This window comes from Sinohyriopsis cumingii, chromosome 4 (assembly GCF_028554795.1).
Source record: "Sinohyriopsis cumingii isolate HCF-2022 chromosome 4, ASM2855479v2, whole genome shotgun sequence".
Taxonomy (NCBI): domain Eukaryota; kingdom Metazoa; phylum Mollusca; class Bivalvia; order Unionida; family Unionidae; genus Sinohyriopsis; species Sinohyriopsis cumingii.
In genome coordinates, this window is record NC_142964.1 from 103,892,281 (window position 1) to 103,911,957 (window position 19,677).

At 35.0% G+C, this 19,677-nt stretch overlaps 1 protein-coding gene across 4 annotated transcripts in view; it reads right to left on the reverse strand.

Moving 5' to 3' along the window:
• LOC149801818 (kelch domain-containing protein 1-like) overlaps positions 1-19,677 on the reverse strand; it is a 59,955-nt gene that overhangs the window by 11,915 nt on the left and 28,363 nt on the right. For all 4 annotated transcript variants that reach the window (XM_089956174.1, XM_089956175.1, XM_089956176.1 and 1 more), the window contains exons 4-7: positions 16,156-16,310; positions 12,314-12,404; positions 6,311-6,463; positions 718-873 (exon numbers count right to left, since the gene is read on the reverse strand). In XM_089956174.1, the coding sequence (XP_089812300.1) occupies positions 718-873; positions 6,311-6,463; positions 12,314-12,404; positions 16,156-16,310 (555 nt within the window). The remainder of the gene's footprint in view (positions 1-717; positions 874-6,310; positions 6,464-12,313; positions 12,405-16,155; positions 16,311-19,677) is intronic.

The window sequence follows — 19,677 nt, forward strand, 5'->3', positions numbered from 1 at the left end:
TGGTGAAAACCTCACATTGATATGACCATCCATTCAGGAGAAGTAGCAATAAGAATTTTAAAGTGTGCGTGTGTGTGTGTGTGTAAAGTTTTAGGGCAATCCTCAAATTAGTTTTAGGAGGAACAGCGATGTCAAATTTGTGCTGATGGACCAACAACAGACAAAGTACATTTGACCGTCGTATAAGCTCTTCTGGCGTTTGATTACTAATAACAAGATTATAATTAGGTCTTAGCAAGATAAAAATTAAAAAAAGATTTTTATCAGCTTTAAATATTCAGTTTCCCATTAAACATTCATATAAATCATTATAAAGTTAACTGAATAACAGGAACGAACCAGATATTGTAGAATGAACTGCCTATCCTTCATAATGATTCATCACACATATGATGAGAATCCATCATGAGGTTTTGGACATGTATACAAAATAAAACTTTAACAAAAACTTTAACAAAAGTCCTGCTGCTGATGACAGTGATGCCATAGCCAGAAAAGTGCTAAAACCCACTTCCCAGAAAGATGTGTTCAAAAAAAGCAACCTAGTACAGGTGTTATATTGGGATGACATATAAGATACAATAATGGAGAGAAGCAAATACAAAAATAATGTCAATATTCCTGTCTTCACATTAGCTGAATAATGTTCTTTGTTTCCTCATTTGTTTTTGGACATATAATCACTTATGAACTGACAAAAGCAATTAAGTCACTCACCTGTGTCAAACACATGGAAATCAGCAAAGTGTTCATTGTTGTTACCACGTCCACCCATGACCACAACCCTGTTCCCTATTGCTGTTGCTGTGTGAAATGAACGTGGCTCTGGTATTCTCCCCTTAACTGTTAAGTGCATGTCCCATTTTCTGGTGTCTGAGTGAAAAATTGTATTTGCATAAGGAACAATTACATTCACAGGTTCTCTTCTTGAACTGAAAATACAAGTGACTGTGAGTGGAAGGAGAAGCAGAAATCAACACACCTTTGAAAAATAGGGGGATTTTATAACTATATCGCATATTTAACAAATAGATAACATCATATGCACAGACTTAGTTATGTTTCCTTGCAATTTTATATTTTTCAACCTTTTACGGGTTTTATGGTTTCTAAGAAATTACTTGCATGATGGAACCACTGGGTGATAAGTCATAAATTAGCAAACCAGCTGCTTATTGAACTCAGCTTATTTATTAGAGGAAAACCAAATCTACTGGTCATGTTCTCAAGCTGAATTGGGGTTGGATACACTTTTTTTGACAGACAGCAACCATAATACGAGTTCCCAGCTAGGCTAAGTGACTTTGATGTAACTATTTGCAGAATCCAAACAAACCAAAATAAGCATACAAGTGCTTCCACAAAATTTAGAGGTAATATTACCAAATTCATTCGATTCCTTCTTCAGAATTTTAAAAAATATGTATAAATTTTGCAATCATGCCTCCTAGACCCTGTTTTCAATGAAAGTTATCTCTATGCAAAGAGTTGCTACATTTGTACAAGAAAATACTGTTCTGTGTCATGAATTAAGGTCACCTGCAGCATTCTGAACTCCTTGACCTCTGAATTTTCAAACATGATGGATTAACACAATGTACATTTACCTGTATATTTTCTTTTTTTTTGTTGAAAAAATATACAAACCTGTCACAACTGTCACCTTTAGATAGAAATCATCTGCTTCAACAGTCATTCGAAACCCCCTCCCATACACTTTTCAAATATAAAAGTAATGTATTTCAAGTAACCGTTTTCCTTGGTCAGAGGATAGATGTTTCATAACCAGATTGCGGTTTTTCCATGTTTTAAGCAGTCAATGGAGTGTGCTAGCAGTAACTGCTCTATGCATGCAAATTAAATGTTTGATGAGGAAGGTATTGTTTAGATCAGTGTTTCTTAACCTTTTTGGGATGTGGCCCAGATTTGGAATTTGGTGTCAGTCTTGCGACCCATCAAATGCTAACAATCCACTTTGTGTAGGAAATATAAAATTATTAAGGTTGATCTTGGTGACCTGGTTTTGTGTCATGCCCCATGGGTTAAGAAACACTGGTTCAGATAAGAAACTGCAAACAAACTGATATATAAACACTTCCTATATTGCATGTGCTCAATATACTCTAGCCACACTGTTGACTCAAAAGTGTCAACACACCAGTCCTTCATGCAAAATGTGGTACAAAAACAGACTACAGTAAAAGTAAGGGTTCGAGTTACTCATGGAATTCTGAAAATTTTAAGATGCCATTTAAGCTGGACATGAGAATATGTTAAATGGATTAATAATCATTCTATACAATAGTCCCCCTCTTATAAGGCCACCCCTATTGCAGCAGGAAAGTGGCCTTATAATAATGAGGGTGGCCTTTCTAGAGGGGGATGACAATGCGAATAGTAAATACATATAAAGAAAGTCACAAGCTGTTGTTGTGATTTGAATTTTTAACATAGCTTTAACAATTTTTAAGTCATATCGCTATGATGTCTGCAATGCAGCAGTTTATAGTGATGTCTAGCACTGGGGCATCATGCCGCAGACAAGTAGCATGATGTCCCACCCAGTCACATTATCCTGACACCAGGCCAACCAGTCCTAACACTAACCTCTTAATGCTGAGTGCCAAGTGAGGCAGCTGTTAATACCGTTTTTGTAAGTCTTTGGTATGACTTGGCCGGGGATCAAACCCACGACCTCCCGCATCTGAGGCGGACACTCTAACCACTAGGCCACTGCAGCGGTAAAGTCACAAGTACATTTAATTCTAAAACATTTAATATTTTCATTAAAAAATCACATGCATGTTGTGAAATAAAGGTAAAACAAACTGTTTCATCATTTTCAAAACAATGTTATGAATAATCATTGATATAGTTTTAAATTATGTTACAAATCACATCATGTCACTTTGTTGGTAACAGTCTAAACAACAAACCAGTCTCATCACAATTAAAAATATCCTTGCTGTCATATCCCCTGCATATATAGTTTAGTCTTTTGTTCCAATCTTCGACAATTTCATTATTAACATCAGCTGATTCTCCACTAAGAACAGAACATTAATAGTGTCGCACTTAAAATATGTGCAACCATCCATTACTTGCAGTAAAGTCCTCATATCCCAATTCAACTGACAAAACTGTTGCTTTTTCTTGTCATTCAAATCAGGATACAAACATCTCCTGGCTCAAACAATCTTCCTTTCTCCATTCATTTCACCTTCCCACTTCTGCAGAATTGTTTCCTTATCTTTCACAATATTGTTTATCTGAGTCTTTCCGACATTAGTTTCTGCAAGGATCCTCGACCCCCCTCCCTTTTTCGGTCAGTTGAATTACTTTCACTTTCTCTTCTGAACTGAGAATTTTTCTTTTCCTCGATGACATGTTCATCTTTTTGCAATATGTTCATCATGTTTTCATGTATCTAAACAAACTGCCGTGCTTTTAAAGGACATGATTCATTAATCACAGTCAGGTACCCTATTGTTTTTATATATTTCTTTACACTAAGCGAGAGAAGCCAAAACAGCTTTGTTATGTACCATCAACATCACGCAGATCTGACCTCGTGGCCATTAGTATTTGTAATCTTTCTTGACAGTTATTGTCAGTAGTAATAGCCACTAATTATCAAAGTGAAGAAGCTCAACATCTTACTAAGGGAAGCCATAAAATCTATCAAATCATTTTCCTTCTGACTTGTGTATTGTACATCGATACTGCCACTTTTCAGCAGTTACTACTGTTCAATAATTGTAATCTTAACAATTATAAGAGTGACTAAAATGGACATCTCATGATAACACAGCAGCAAGGCTAATCGGCCTTTTGTATGGATTAAAATTCAAGTCTTTCTTGGTTTTATGGAATAACCTTAGTGGTACATGTACTTTAGTCAACACTTCCTTCAGTAATAAAAACCTGACATCGGGAAACAGAAATCGGATTACTTAACAAACATTATGAATAAAATACTGGTTCTGGATACATATCAAAATAAAATGCAGCCATTTGTGAGGGGTAAATTTTATATTATTGCACTAATATGCTGCCTGTTGGTCGTGTTAGCCAGGTGGCCTTTCATGAGGGGTACTTTTGAACACAAACTCGTCGGTGCCAACGGATTCTGGCCGTAAGGAGCGGGTGGCCGCTGGTCAAGGGGGCCGTACAAGAGGAGGACTACTGTATTTGCATCAGAAATAAATGTCAATAAAATGCTTTTTCCAAAGCAGTTCTTTGCTTTTCTGCATAAATTTACTTTATTTGCAAAATAACCAACCCTTGAAAAATCATTAAAAAACATTACTCCAAGAGGTTTCAACACATATTATTACCTCAGAAAACAATGTATATTATTACATCACTGCTTTTTGCATTTTAAAGTGGATATATTCAAGTGTTATCGTTGATTCACAAGTTTTCCTTTTCTAAAAAATTTCATTACATGAAGATGGACAAAATGTAAGTTGCCAATTTGTCTGTGACATATTCCACTGAATAATATAACTTTATTTATTTAACACTGGTTTTTTTCTTTATTTCCTATTTCTATCTATCAGTTTATGTTTGCTTATTTTTTTCCAAAGCACAACTCTGACTCACTTAGGACAAGTAAAACGAGGACATGATAGGCTATACATGGCAGCCAGTATAAATCGTGGAGGAGCCTGGAAAATCCCCGGAAGAACCATGACCCATGAGACGCTACTGGCAAGCTTTCTCATGCACCCATGTTAGCCGAATCTGAGACTCGAACCCATGCAGACAGAGGTGAGATGGCAGTGATCCAGAATGGTGACCGCTTTAGACCACTCGGCCACTTGGGGCCCATTTTATTTAAGATTGACACCATTTTCATTCAACACCAATAAGGTACCTTAAGAAGTCTTTTGGTGAAAACTCTATGTTGATATGGTCATCCATTTGGAAGAAGCAATGATAACAATATTTTCAAGAAGGCCACCATTCAGCCATACAGACAGTCAATTCACATCAATTTCATTTAGGATTAACTAGACACTGTAAGAACTCTTTGGATGAAATCATGTGACACAATTATTATTTATTTAAGGAGTAGCAATAACATAATTTTCAACATACTGCGTATCATATCAACACCATTTTCATTTAGGACCAACTAGTCATAACAAGAAGTCTTCTGGTGAAAACCCATGTCAATATATCTACATTGAGGAGATAACAGTTTTCAAGATGGCTGCCACAGTTGCCATTTTGGACATCAGATTAGCACCATTTCCATTTAGGACCAACTTGACATCATAAGACAATGGCAAAAGTACAGTGTTGATATGACCAGCCATCTAGGAAAAGTAGTAATAACAAGAGTTTTACAATGGTCACTGTGGTGGCCATACTGGATGATTGTGTTGAATTTTTCTTGGCAGTCTCCCAGTAGTTCAAGGAATAGTGATAACAAACTTTGCTGACAGATGGAGATGACTGACGACAGTCCGGCACATAAGTTCTCCTGGTCTATGACTTTGTAGAGCTAAAAATATAGGGTTATGCAAATTGTAAGACAAATATGCTCCCAACTGAGAACAAAACATCCATGTCCAAAAAAGTAAAAAGGCAGTAAAATTGTACAAATCACTAAAATGACAAGAAAATGTCAGGTCATCTACATGCGAAAACAAACATGCGTATCAAATTTCATTTGTCTACTTCAACTGGATTTTGCCTAATCATGCTAACAAAGATTTTCTAATAATGTCAATGTCAAAAAAGTTCAAGGTTGTGTAAAATATGGAACAAGAGAACCAAGTGTACCTGATATCACTCACCATTTCTATATAACTTAACCATTCACCATTTCTATATAACTTAACCATTCACCATTTCACAAGGCAGGCAAATCAAGCATTGTAAGAATATAACCTAAGTAAACTATCTCCGATACTTTACATGATGATGACTTTACATATCTTAAAATTATCTGGTAAAAATTCACTTCTAAGGCATAATGAACAAGCTTGCTAATAAACAAAAAGATCTTGGTGATATAAAACCATTTACCATATTTTCTAGAAATCGGACAAGATCTAGAGAGGCAACAATCTCAGGGAATCAGATCTAAAGATCTCATTACTATGCCAACACATACTTATTATATAACCAAGACAACGATAATACAAGTTTATTCAGCAATTCAGAGCCAAACTGGATTGAAACTCAAACTCTACTGCAATAATAAGCTTACCTATTCAGATACAAGATTATCTTATTAATGTGTTTTGACGTGTTATTATTTGCTTGTGTAGGTCTACTCTATGAAAGTACTACCTACCTATATTGAACATATGTAGGTCATTTCTTCTGCATTCTGTATCCCTGCCACCAAAGATAACCAAGTTTCTGCCAACACCACACATGGCATGTGCAGCACGAGCAGTGGGAATACCCAAGTTCATCTGCATGGGCTGAGACCATTTTCTTGTGCCTGAAATGTATATTTGAAATAATACCCACACGTTTTAACATATGTACATTCCTCTTTTGGGTCAAAGCTCATTAACAACAAATCTCATATTGTGTGCACATTTCTCAATCTCAGCATACCTCATGTGATGGAAGTGGCTTCTACAGTCTGCCTAGGACATAATCATTTTCCTACAGTCTGCTTGGGACATAATCATTTTTCTACAGTCTGCCTGGGACATAATCATTTTCCTACAGTCTGCCTGGGACATAATCATTTTCCTACAGTCTGCCGGGGACATAATCATTTTTCTACAGTCTGCCTGGGACATAATCATTTTTCTACCATCTGCCTGGGACATAATCATTTTTCTACTGTCTGACTGGGACATAATCATTTTTACGAAGATTACCACAATGCACATCCGTTGTCTTGTCATTTAAAATAATGGGTTCAATTAGTCTAAACAAATGACCATAGGCCCTCCCCCACCCTACAAAAATGTTTTTCCTATTGCACTGGTTTTAAAATTAGGTTTGGCAGGTCTGGGTTTTTTCATGGAGGAGAAAAAGTACTGTATATTTTCGTACCTTTTAATTTTTCATACACAATCCAGTTATCAAAATAATATATATTTTTCATACATATCAATTTGTATTTTCGAAAAAATCCATTAAATTGGTGGACATAAAATTTCTACCAAGAAGATTTATGCTTGCAAAAGAGATTGAAAATAATGTAATGGTGAGCGCTTCAGACCACTCTGCTACTCGGGTTCCCCTGATTACACTACATCTGAATGGGCTAAATGGCCCCGAGCTATAATAATTACAAGCACCATCCAATGTAAAGGACTAACTACATATGGCATGAAGTGTTCTAGTCAAAACCCTACGTTACTATAGTCATAACAAGATTTCCATAAGTCAGTCTTATTAGGTGCTCAAGTCTGCACCATTTCCAGCCAGGACCAGCTACACACCAACTGAACTCTTAAAGTGGAAAATGCATGTCAAAATGATCATTCATTTAGGAGAAATACTGATAACAAGAGTTGAAAGATGGCCACCATGACAGTCATATTAGATGTCAAATCAGCACCATTTTCATTTCTGACCATATACAAGTCATTTAACTCATTAACCCCTGGCGCCACATTTATGTGGCAGGAGGTAGTAGCCTACTGCTGAGCTCTGTAGTGTCAAGGCCATGTACGATAAACTAAAGTGGGTGGTATTATAGAAAGGTAGACAGATGTAGCTCTACAATAATACCAAAATTTTTTCAACCTGATTTTTTTGTTTCACCCAAAATTCGCCCATGGCCGGAATCTGAATTTGTGTCTCAGTTCTAAGGCAGACTGGTTTGAACTGCACAGAGACAGGTGAACCTTTGCAAAAACTAGGATAAGGTGGGCAGTTGGAATAAAGAGTGGTCTCCATACAAAAATGATCGGTCCTTAAAGCAAAAAAAAAGGAAGAAAAAATCCAACATTTACTCTTCTGTACATGCATGGGCAAAATAACCATTGGAAAACTATGTTTCTAACACAACTAGGTACTAGGCTAATGGAACATCTCTTGGAAGTTGGTGTATTATGATGTATTCAGAAATAGCCCCCCAAAATATGTTTCCTACTCGCATTTCAGGCAAAAACAACAAAAACCTCCAGGGGTTAATGAGTTAAGTAGTTTATTTAGTGAAAAATAACATTTCTGATAACTGCATTGTCATTCATCTCTGATGTAAGATTTTTACAGTTTTCATTCAGGACCATCTACAAGTCATCAGGAGTCGTTTAGTTAAAACCTTGCATTGACACTACCATTTACTCAGTGGAGTAGTGACAAGATATTTATGATGCCCATCCCACTTTTAGATGTTAGATTGGCACCACTTCACTTAGGGCCATCTACAAGTTATTAAAAAAATCTTTTAGTAAAAATGTTATCTTCATATGACCAAGCATTCAGAAGAAATATTGATATGTGGATTTCCAAGATTACTGCCATGGTGGTCACATTTGGTAGGAGGCCCATCACCATGTGTCAAAACAGCATACAAACCACATTTCAATTTTAAAAAATTGTTTTATTTGATGAAGTCTTTTCAAATAGATAAAGTACTACAAACTATGCAACATTCTAAAACTCATGTGAAAAAAATCACAGTATTATCTATTGTACTTTTTGAGATAATGCTTCCTAAAAATGACATATTTCATTACAAAACTTATCAGAAATTTGCAAAATTTAGCTTTTTTGGGATTTGTTGCTTTGTTAGAGCTTTGTACTTTATCAAAAGTCTATAAATTTCTCTTAGTTTTAACCTGATATGCAGTACAATATATCTGAGAAAAAAGAGCAACTCTGATAACTTTACTTTTTTTACAAACTGTGTTAAAAATCTGAAAAATGACAATCTTTCAAAACATGCAGCATTTTCTCATGTTCATGAACTAAAATATTTTACTAATTGTCACACCTTTGAAGGTTTTCTTTAAACAGTTTCATTTATGCATACAATACTAAAGGAAATACTACCTTTATGATGTACAGCATTGCAAACAAATAGACAAGATGGTCTTAAAAATGTCAGATCATACATTTTTCTTTCTTTCAACAATTTAAAGTCCAAGTGTCCGTCACCAGAAAATAGAAAGACTCTGTTAATCAAAGTAAACAGTTTCAAAGCGATCTAAAGGTGGCCTAAATAATAAAACACCAAAAACATGTTTTAAAAATATCTACATTTTCTATATAATTAACTGAAAAATTATTCCCGTTTTCTCAGACATTTAAGGGGAGATAATCCAAACAATATGACCCCAACTTTTCTTGAAATTTAATATTTTTTCTTTGAATAAAAAAAAACATTATACTTTTTTCTTCTTAATACAGGCATAAAAAGATGCATGTGTCAGTTCACTCAGTTCAATTTAGAAAATGTATGCTAAATAATGTACAATGAAGCATTTTGTGAAATAATTCACAATCTTGTATTTTTCAAAAGGTTAACACATCTGATCCTGCCAGTTATAATCTTAAACATATGCATATATATGCATAAAAGCAAACATTATCAATTTGTGTTCCCATACATGCCAGCCCCTGGCAAGGAAAAGTGTAATCCAAGTGGACAAAAAGAGTAACCCACAAATAACATGATGAAAATTCAATGAGCATATGTAGAAAATGATTTGTGGCCGATTGGTCTAAAGTGCTCTCTGTTACGGATCACTGCCATCTCACCTCTGCGTAGGTTCGAGTCTCGGATTTGGCCAATGTGGGTATGTGTGAAAGCTTGCCAGTAGCTTCTCGAGGGTCGGTGGTTCTTTCCGTGGTTTTCCCCGGTTCTTCCTCCACCATTAATACCGGCTGCCATGTATAGCGTATCTTGTGCTGAAAAATGGCATTAAACCCTATGACAACAATAACAAAATGATTTATTTATTCCTCTGGACTTTTAACACCAATTACTGCTTCAAGTTTTCATATATAACACTTTGAGCTTTAAAAAAACAACAGACTCATATTGCATTTCAAAATACTTTGTACCAGCTGAGACAATGAATGTTTTGCACACCAGTAGAGCACTAAGTGCTGGGTTACAGAGCTTGGATCTGAATTCAGTTTTATTTTTGTTTGCAATACTAAATGATCTCTCACAGTCAGCATTAGAATGGTAAAGAACCAATATTCCTTTCATAACCTGACAAAAAAGAGGAAATTTATATCTTCCAGTTATTGGGTCTTTTAGCTGGGAAATAAGATGAAGAAAAATCAACTCTGTCCGCATGAATTACATTGTCAGGTAGAATGCCAACTTGATAGTTCAGGAGTTCTTCTAATTTATCAGCAGTCTTTCCTGCATCATGGTGCATCATACGACAGAGACAACCTGATATGTACAATGATGGAGACATTTTTCAAAATACAGAATGCAACTCCTTTAGGAATTAGAGTCATCACTGATGCAGTATCAGCTGAAAACCCCATACAGTTCTGCCAACTTATGTTTATTCAAAGCATTATCAAGCAAATAAAAAAATGTTTTCTCCAGTGGAATTTACTGTTAATTCAGGTAATGAAAGAAGAGCACTCTGACTTTGCCCCTTTCATTGTCAAAGTCTCTTACACAGACTGGGTGCAACTTCTTGTCATAATCACTATTCCTGTCTGTTGCAACACTAAATGGCCCAATTCTCATGGCTTCTGCAATTTTAAGTGAAGTATCTTCTGCGAAACACCTAAAAATATTAGATGATTTTGTTCTTGCACATGCATGTTTTCTGCAATTTTGGAATTAGGAAACATCTGTTTGAACAAAGGACCAATGTAGTCTTCTACTGCTAGGGGTAGTCCGTGTTCTATTAAGAACTCGGTAGATAATGCCTCTATATTTATAAAATTCGTGTCCACAATTTAATTCTGCTGTAAAAAAGAAGTTACCTTAGTACTGGAGTTAGTAGAATGAGTTAATTCAAGGTTTCTTTGTTTTTCAACCATGACCAATATTGAAATCCTTTCCACACAGCCTGCAAGGGGTGTGAAGCTGCTCTAGAATGGAATGCTGTATTGTGTACCTTATTTATTCATCTCTGAATTGGTTTTTCGTCTTTTCCTAATCCATCTGTGAAATTATTTAAAAAATATTTTTGCTCTAACATGCGCATTGACTAGAATAAATCTGACTTGACTTTTAGCACCAAAAAATACCTACAGACTGAATCTGTACCAGATACGAATTAGAATAAAGAATCAGCGAGCAAAGATAAAAAGTTAGAAAACCAGTGTTTTCTCCTAAATAAGCCATATAGCTGCCATAAATAAAAACCTAAGTTAAAAACTGAAAGTAGAAACAAGCAGGTTTTTTGGAAATAGGGCTGCTATTATAAATAGAACATAGAATTGAATACTTGGTGAAAATGTGTAACATAAAAACCCATTATCCCTGACATACCGTAAATATGTGATGAGCCATAGTGGCCTTTTTACTACAGGCACCTGATTATCTTGGAATTTTTAATTCGAAGTGTGGCATATTAATGCTTGCAAAAGACAAGATTTGGGGCTCATTCACTGCAGAAATTAAAGTTGTATCTATTTGACAGCGCACTCCTTAAAATAACCAATAATACAGGAGTAAAAAGATTTGTTTTTACCCATTTCATTGTTCTTCGTCCTTTGGGAAAGATCATAGTGTCAGCTATACGTTAAACCCAATTTTACTGGTTAAAACTAATACACCTCCACGCACAGAGCAAATCAAATTGTCCGTTGTTTAAGAAATGTGAAGGATCTATACCATTCATTATTGAGTCACTGACCTGGCCGCAATGGACAGTCGTAGTGACTGAAAATAAAACAGCTGAGCACCTATATCAAGCTTGTCCTAATTTCTTTTTTTTCAAAGGGAAAATGATACAATTTTAAAGAGATAAAGAAAGGAAAGAAAGCATGATGGTGGTGTAATTTGTATTATTCTGGTTCGTGGGAAACCCGTTAAAATTAAAGATTAATTATTAGATTTTCACTGACCTGCCATTGATTACCTATTATGATATCCGTGAGTCTCTCTAACATTTGATGTTAATGGGTTACCATTATCATTTATGACCAACCTGACCATCACATTAAGTTGTATGCAAAGTTGTATGGCTTTCCTCAAAGCAGTTTATGAGTAATAATAAACAAATGCTAACAGATGCTTTCTGGATGGCCACTAGACCATCACATAAGCTCTTGGACTTTTAATCAGAAGAGTTAAACAAAGTGTTTATGGGTTGATTGTTTTCTGGTGAAATGTGGTCCCTTAGAAGAAATATGTTGCTTTAGCTACATGAAACTTAACCTTTACATATATACTAACTGGTATCCAGAACAAAAAGGTCATTAAACCAGACAAACTCTGCTCCATCCTGTCCCTGTATTTCTTCTACCTCCACGTCCTCATCATCCATCTGTTGATAAAAAGAGTTACGGAGTAATCAGGTAACCACTATTTACTTGGGACATAACAAAAGACTTTGTTGTATATGACCATCATTATTTCTAAGAAAGTGATGGGGAAATCTAACAATACATGTGTAATATTAGTTAAATTTAATGTATGTGTTCACACAAAGTTTCCAAGCTGGGTTAATTTCATTCCTTTCCTGAGAACCCAATATTGAATCCTTTGCTTTAATATTATGCCAACAAAGCTCAAGGTCCAAGGCTTTAATAATTTCAAATTTTAGTTTAAACTTTATGTTGAAGATGAGCTGGTCTTTGCAGACATTTTGATAAATGAAATAACTAATTTACATGAATGACTTTTCACCTTGTGTTCCCCATCATGCATAAAGGTGTATAATCTGAGATGTATTATGCTTTGATTTGCACACAAAAATGGATAACAAGTGAGTGAAACTATTTGAATAGATGTATTAATCTAGATTTATTTAGCAGATTTGCTCATAATAAAACCCCGAATAATGCAAATTTTACAAGTGAACAAAAATGGAATGCAGAATGAATACAACTGGAATGCACAATGAATGGCAAAAATTAAATGAATCTATTTTGATGGTAACAGGGACTGCAAATACAAAATGCTGAATTATGAATTATTAATGAAAATGGATATGAAAATCTATTATTTTCAGGATGCAGTAAATTTTCAGTCAAAATCTCTTTTGTATGAAAATCCAGGATCAGATTCTTTACACTGACACAATTTTATTCCTAACAAACCATGACACTGTTCTTATCGCAACAGCCATAACTATCATTTGGGTTGATGACACCATCTCTGATGGTTGTGACTGTAGATTTTTAATGAAATGAAAGGAACAAATTTTATGATAAATACTCTACAACTTTAATTTTTACATTTATTGCTACTGTAGTTATATTTTTATTTATCATTATATCAGTGCCATCTTTTGCATCTTACACATTTACTAATTTCATAGCTGCCAACCCCATAGTACAAAAGCACTTAATGCTTATGACAAAAATACTGATTTTCAGGAACTAATAGTGATTTTCAGGAACAAATAGTGATTTTTAAAACTTTAATGCATATGTAACTACTTACAACATCTACAACTATCAGTAAAATAGGACAGTAACTTGGTTTATTATTTAATGTCAAAGATACACTCTTGAACCCTCTGAGTAAGTCATCAGGTTCAGACTGTTTATAGGAGCCTTTTCCAATCCTTGTCTTTTCAGTCATTATTGATTCCAATGTACCATCTTTAAATGATGATCTGAATTCTATGTGATTCTTTTTAATCAACTAAAAATCCTCTCAAATCAGCATATGAGTGTGTTAAAGAAAGAAGTCCTAACATAAAAGAACTCAAATGACGTTTTGTTCTAGCACAAGTACTCCTTTGGATTTTACTGTTTGGAAAAAGTGTGCGAAATAAATCTCCAGCATCACTAGCAACTGAAAGACGTTTCTTTCAAAAAGAAATTTAGTAAAACAAACTTTCGATCGAAATACATCAAGGTTTTCTCTGGTATTTATGAATGCTGAGTTCAGGCTGTGCTATTGAAGATGAAGCAGCAAGTTGATGTTTATTAGCTTTTTCATGCTGTTTTATGCCATTGTTGCCTCCATGACCAATAGCAAGCTCACAATTACACAATTTGGAAAAGGCAAAGTTTTCACCTTACTAGATTGTTTCACAAATTTAAATGGGACGGAATAATTGCCCTTCCAGTTCTGTTTTCTTATCTTTGATGGGGAAAATACTAAATCTTCTGCATTCCTTTTCAACATAACGAAGATGAGATACAGTGATAGCAGCATATGCTTTGCACCATCCAATGTGGTGGTTAACACATTAACCCCTGGAGGTTTTTGTCGTTTTCATCTGAAATTCGAGTAGGAAACACATTTTGAAAGCTATTTTTGAATACAGCCTAATACATCAACATCCAGGTGATCTTTCAATAACATATTGCCTAGTTGTGTTAGAAACATCACTGGAGTTCTTTTTATTTTAATGGACTATTATTTTCATATCAAGACCACTCTTTATTCCAAATGCCTATTTTATCCTACTTTTTGCAAAGGTTCATCTGTCTGTTTGCAGTTCATACTGGTCTGCCTTAGATCTGAGACCAAAAAGTCTAAAATCCAGACACAAAATTGGATTCTATCCACAGACAAATTTTGGGTAGAAGAAAAAACAGAGTCCAAAAAATGAGGTTTTCCCATTTGTATTTTGTAGTGCAACTAGAAATTCCAGATTATTTGGTATCACTGTTGAGCTACATCTGTCTACCTTTCTATAATACCACCCACTTTAGTGTATCACATGTGACCTTGATGCTATAAAGCTTGGCAGTAGGCTACTACCTCCTGCCACATAAACTCGTCACCAGGGGTTAATGTGTTAAAGACTGGCACGACAGCCCCAATTTCAAATGAACCAACCATATTTTAGAACAGTCTATATCCCTATATACATGCAATAAGCTTACTCTAAGAATGGAACTGAGCGCCTGTTCTAAACAGAAAATGGCAAGAACATTTTTAATTTTTTTTTTAAATACAAAAGCATACACCAGGTCTGAAATATGGGAAAAACTGGACACTTGGCAGCTATGTAATTTACAAAAGTACCCTTTTAACAAGACAAGATATGAAGCAATACTTTCCTCCCTTTAACCATCTCAAAACCCAGAAAATCCTACTTCATAAATGCATTTCCATATTTGTTCCAAATGAACAGAAATGAAAGGAAGCAATAAATTAAATATATAAACACAAAATTAGAATATGTATTATTGGGATCATAAATGAAAAACCATGAAACTAAATGTAAATGTGAATGAAATGTATCTGTGTATCATTTGGATTTTTATTATAGCCTTAAACAAATTTCAGTCATATCGCTATGATGTCCACAGTGTCAGTTTATAGTGATGTCTAGCACTGGGGCATCATGCCGCAGATATGTAGCATGATGTCCCACCCAGTCACATTTTCATGACACCAGTGCAACCAGTCCTAACATTAACCTCTTAATGATGAGTGCAGTCTAGCAAAGCAGCTGTTAGTACAATTTTATAAGTCTTTGGTATGACTCAGCGGGGGCTTCAAACCTGTGACCTCCCGAATCCATGACGGATGCTTTAACCAATAGGCCACCAGAGCAATGAGATGAATGAAATGCAAACAGAATGAAAATATAATAAATTTATAATGCAAATGAAGCTTAAATAAAATGTGCACAAAATGCAGATTTTGGTTAAAATATCAATTTCTGGGTCTGTAAAGATTTTTCAGTCAGCAGCATAAAATCCTGGGCAGGATGTAACTTTTGTTTATTCTTTATAAGCAAGAGTGATTTCATTCCAAGTTCATTAATTCCAAGAGAAGAATAAATATAAAAGGAAACTATTTCATTTTAATACCAACAGGATTTCATTAAATGCGAGTTCATTAATTTCACAAAAAAGAATCATAGAAAGAAAGGTACTTTTCATTATAAACAGAATTTCAATAAACGTGGGTTGTCAAATATACCTGCAATACATTTTAGTGGACCTTTTTGCTTGTTTGCTTTTGATAAGGATTCATGCCACAAAATAAACATTCATAGTTTTAGATTCACCAGGATAAGAAAAGAAAAAAACATCCAACTAATCTGACTCAACTTTCTGGGGTGTTATTGCTAGAAATTGACAATTCCTTTCTCAGTTATATACCTCTTCAGCATCATCATCCGAATCATCATCTGGAAGTATCTTCGGCCCAAAGCCCCCAAAGTAGTAAATGAAAGGTGGAAATGCTACAGCCTGTAACTTGTCCCTGGGTGAAGGTCGTCTGCCCTCCGTCTCAAGTAACTGCCAAGTGCTGATTTCTGTGGAAGATAACATGCTCTGTACAATACTTATCCATGAATAATCAGCTTTGAAAATTTGGTTGTGCAGCAGTTTTTTCTGGTTGCCTGGTAAATTAAGGCAGTTGCCTCCAATACATATATATATATATATATATATATATATATATATATATATATATATATATATATATATACACACACACACACAGTAATACCTCGTGCATTCGCATTTCTGGATTCATGAATTCATGGATTTGTGAAATTTTCATTGGTACCCTCTACGTACATGTTTTCTTTATTTTATTGAATTGTACCTTCATTATATGACTTCTGTGACATATGAAGTTTACCTAGTTTACCTTCCTGACAATGACAAAGAAAACATCAGTCATTAAGTTTACAGTCCCATTCGTTACTTGGTTTTACCTTACTGTGAGTGCAAAAGAAAACGGCAGCCAATGAATTAGTATAGGGGTAATATTAGTATACATGTACCGTACTGTAAATGCACTAGTGCGGCAAATACCCATTAGGCGATACTGTACTCTATTTTTACGTCAACCATTTATTTCTCTTTTTAAGGGTAATGTATTAAGCTAACTTTTAAATGAAATTAAAGTGCTTTGGGAGCATGATTTGGGTCATATTTAGGGTTTAAACCCTACAAATAAGCATTTATTAGCATTTTTAGTGACTCGTACCAAACATTCGCGATTCCTCCTGATCTGCAACTGGTTCTGGAACCTAACCTCGCAAATGTTCGAGGTATTACTATATATATATATATATATATATATATATATATATATATATATATATATATATATATATATATATATATATATATATATATTGCTGACAAAGGTGCGCATAAAATAATATCATGCAAATGCTTCGAAGCATGAAAAAATATGTGCAATTTAAAGTGTCTGAGGTACTACTGTAAAGTTAGTCTGGTTCCCTGACTATTCCAATAATTCTAATATGAAATTCGGATCATTATCCTGATTTTTTGCAACAATTTTTCCATAGCTGTTGCCTTTATTCCGTAAGGTCGTATTTTAAGGGTCATTTTCTTAAGACTTATGGCAAAATCATAAGGGTTGGCAGGTCTGCTAAGGTAATGAAAAGCACATTGGGAAATCATCACAATTATAATTACTTACACCCAAAAATGCAAGATCAATTACAGACGGTATACAGATGCTGCGGATCATCTCACCTCTGTCTGCGTGGGTTCGAGTCTCGGATTTCACAAATGTGGGTATGTGAGAAAGCTTGCCAGTAGCTTCTTGTGGGTCGGTGGTTCTTTCCAGGTTCTTCCTCTACCATTAATACTGGCTGCCATGTATACCATATCATGTGCTGAAAAATGGCTAAATATGACAAAGCTGACAGATAATCAAACATCCCTAAATATGACAAAGCTGACAGATAATCAAACATCCCTAAATCTGACAAAGCTTCATCGTGATAGGACAACACAAATGAAGAAATTTTGGCTTGTAATGTAGATACTACATCTAATATATATCTACCAGCCACAATGCATGTCAGGGCTATTCCATTTAAACATACCACTACCCCACTGATGGCAAAATAAAAAACTTCCATGCATGGTCATCAATAAACAATAATCACTTCTGTGCCATGTCATATCAAAAGAAAAAATGATTCTATCGGTGGTGCCTATTTTATTTTAATAATATGTTTCTATAATGCCACAGGTGTGTTTGTTTTCTCTTCTGTGCCTCCCCCCCCCAACAAAAATAACGTCATTGTGGATTACTCATCATAATTCGCGGGGTTTTGGGGAAAATAAAAACTAAATCAGCAATTTCCCGATGAATTGTAATAGAAACAATGGGAACGTGGATATCCGGAAGTCTTCGGATGTAGCCATATATGGTAAGGATGCTGCAGCCGAATATTTAGAACATGACATAAAATGGCGACAGAAATACAATGCAACATGTGGTCCGTCAAAGATGTGGGGATATGGCTGACTTTTAGAGGTGAGAACTTGATGATAGACAGATACAAGGTTGAGACATTCTTCAGCCTCAGAACTAAGTTTGAAAATCGTACATTTGAAACTCTGCAAACTTGGAAAATGTCCCCTTCTCTCAGCTTCCATTTGATTGGTTAGAACTATTTGTATGACAAGTACGTGCTTCCGAAAAAAAAACACGACCTTGAAATAAACTGGATTGTGCACTTTCTCACGCGTTTTCACTTGACCTTTTAAGCTAAACTGCACGTAACATAATAATTTTGGTACCTATGTTTTGCTCTGACAGGCATTCGACTTTGTATGCATACTAAAATTTTGACGTACTGTTATACATTTATGGAATGCCAGGCCATTTTCCCCATGCTATAGCTCGACATGGCCATGATCGCACCTACTTAATATGCAAGTGTAATGCACAGAATGGAATGCTGTCTTCTCAATGGTTGACTGAAATGAGGTACTGAACCTATGTATAAACTGATTTTCAGTTGACTATAACAGGGACAGTATTCCATTTTTTTGCGTTGCACTAGCATATTAAATAAGCGCGATCATGGTCATGTCGAGCAATAGCGTGGGAAAATGGTCTGGCATTCCGTAAATTTATAAATACTACGTAAAAGTTTTAGTAGGAGAACGAAGGCGAATGCCTGAGCGAAACATTGCTACCAAATTTATTACGCTACGCGCAGTTTAGCTTAAAATATCAGCGTTGATTCTTCAATAGTTAGTAGCAACAGGGGACACCGCTAGAGGGCACTGGCGATCAAGATTAAAGTTTTCTCAAAATGCCAACCTCATTACACCCAGTACTTTCTCCGCTTTAATATGTAAAAACCTGACATTATTACATCCGAATGTATTCATGGTTTAAAGGTCAAATGTCTATCTCGAAATATGTAATATTGCTCAAAACAAGGGTCAGAATTATTATGAAAATATGCAAATTTAGGACATCCAAAATTTAATGTTGCACCATCCAAGAACACTATAATGAATATGCACTATTGGTTTTTAGAGTAACATACAATTTCAACTTGGTATGACTCATGATTATGCTATTTCATGCAAAAATGTTAGGGGGCGTGTGATAAAAAGGCACAGAAAGTCTTCAGAAATACATGGAACATAGAAAAAGTGAATTTATTCTTGAAGCTGAATGTTCACGACACATTTATATATAACCATATGTAAAGAAAATGCAACTTTCAGCATGAAATAACATGAGGTCAAGAATTTTCAAAAAGTGACCAAAGAGCAATATTAAAAATGGTGGACGGTACATGTGTTTGAATGCTTTTTGTGAATTTATTTGAAAAGCTCACACTTTTCTATGTAAGCCGGAAATGGACTGGTTCCCAGCATGTTGTT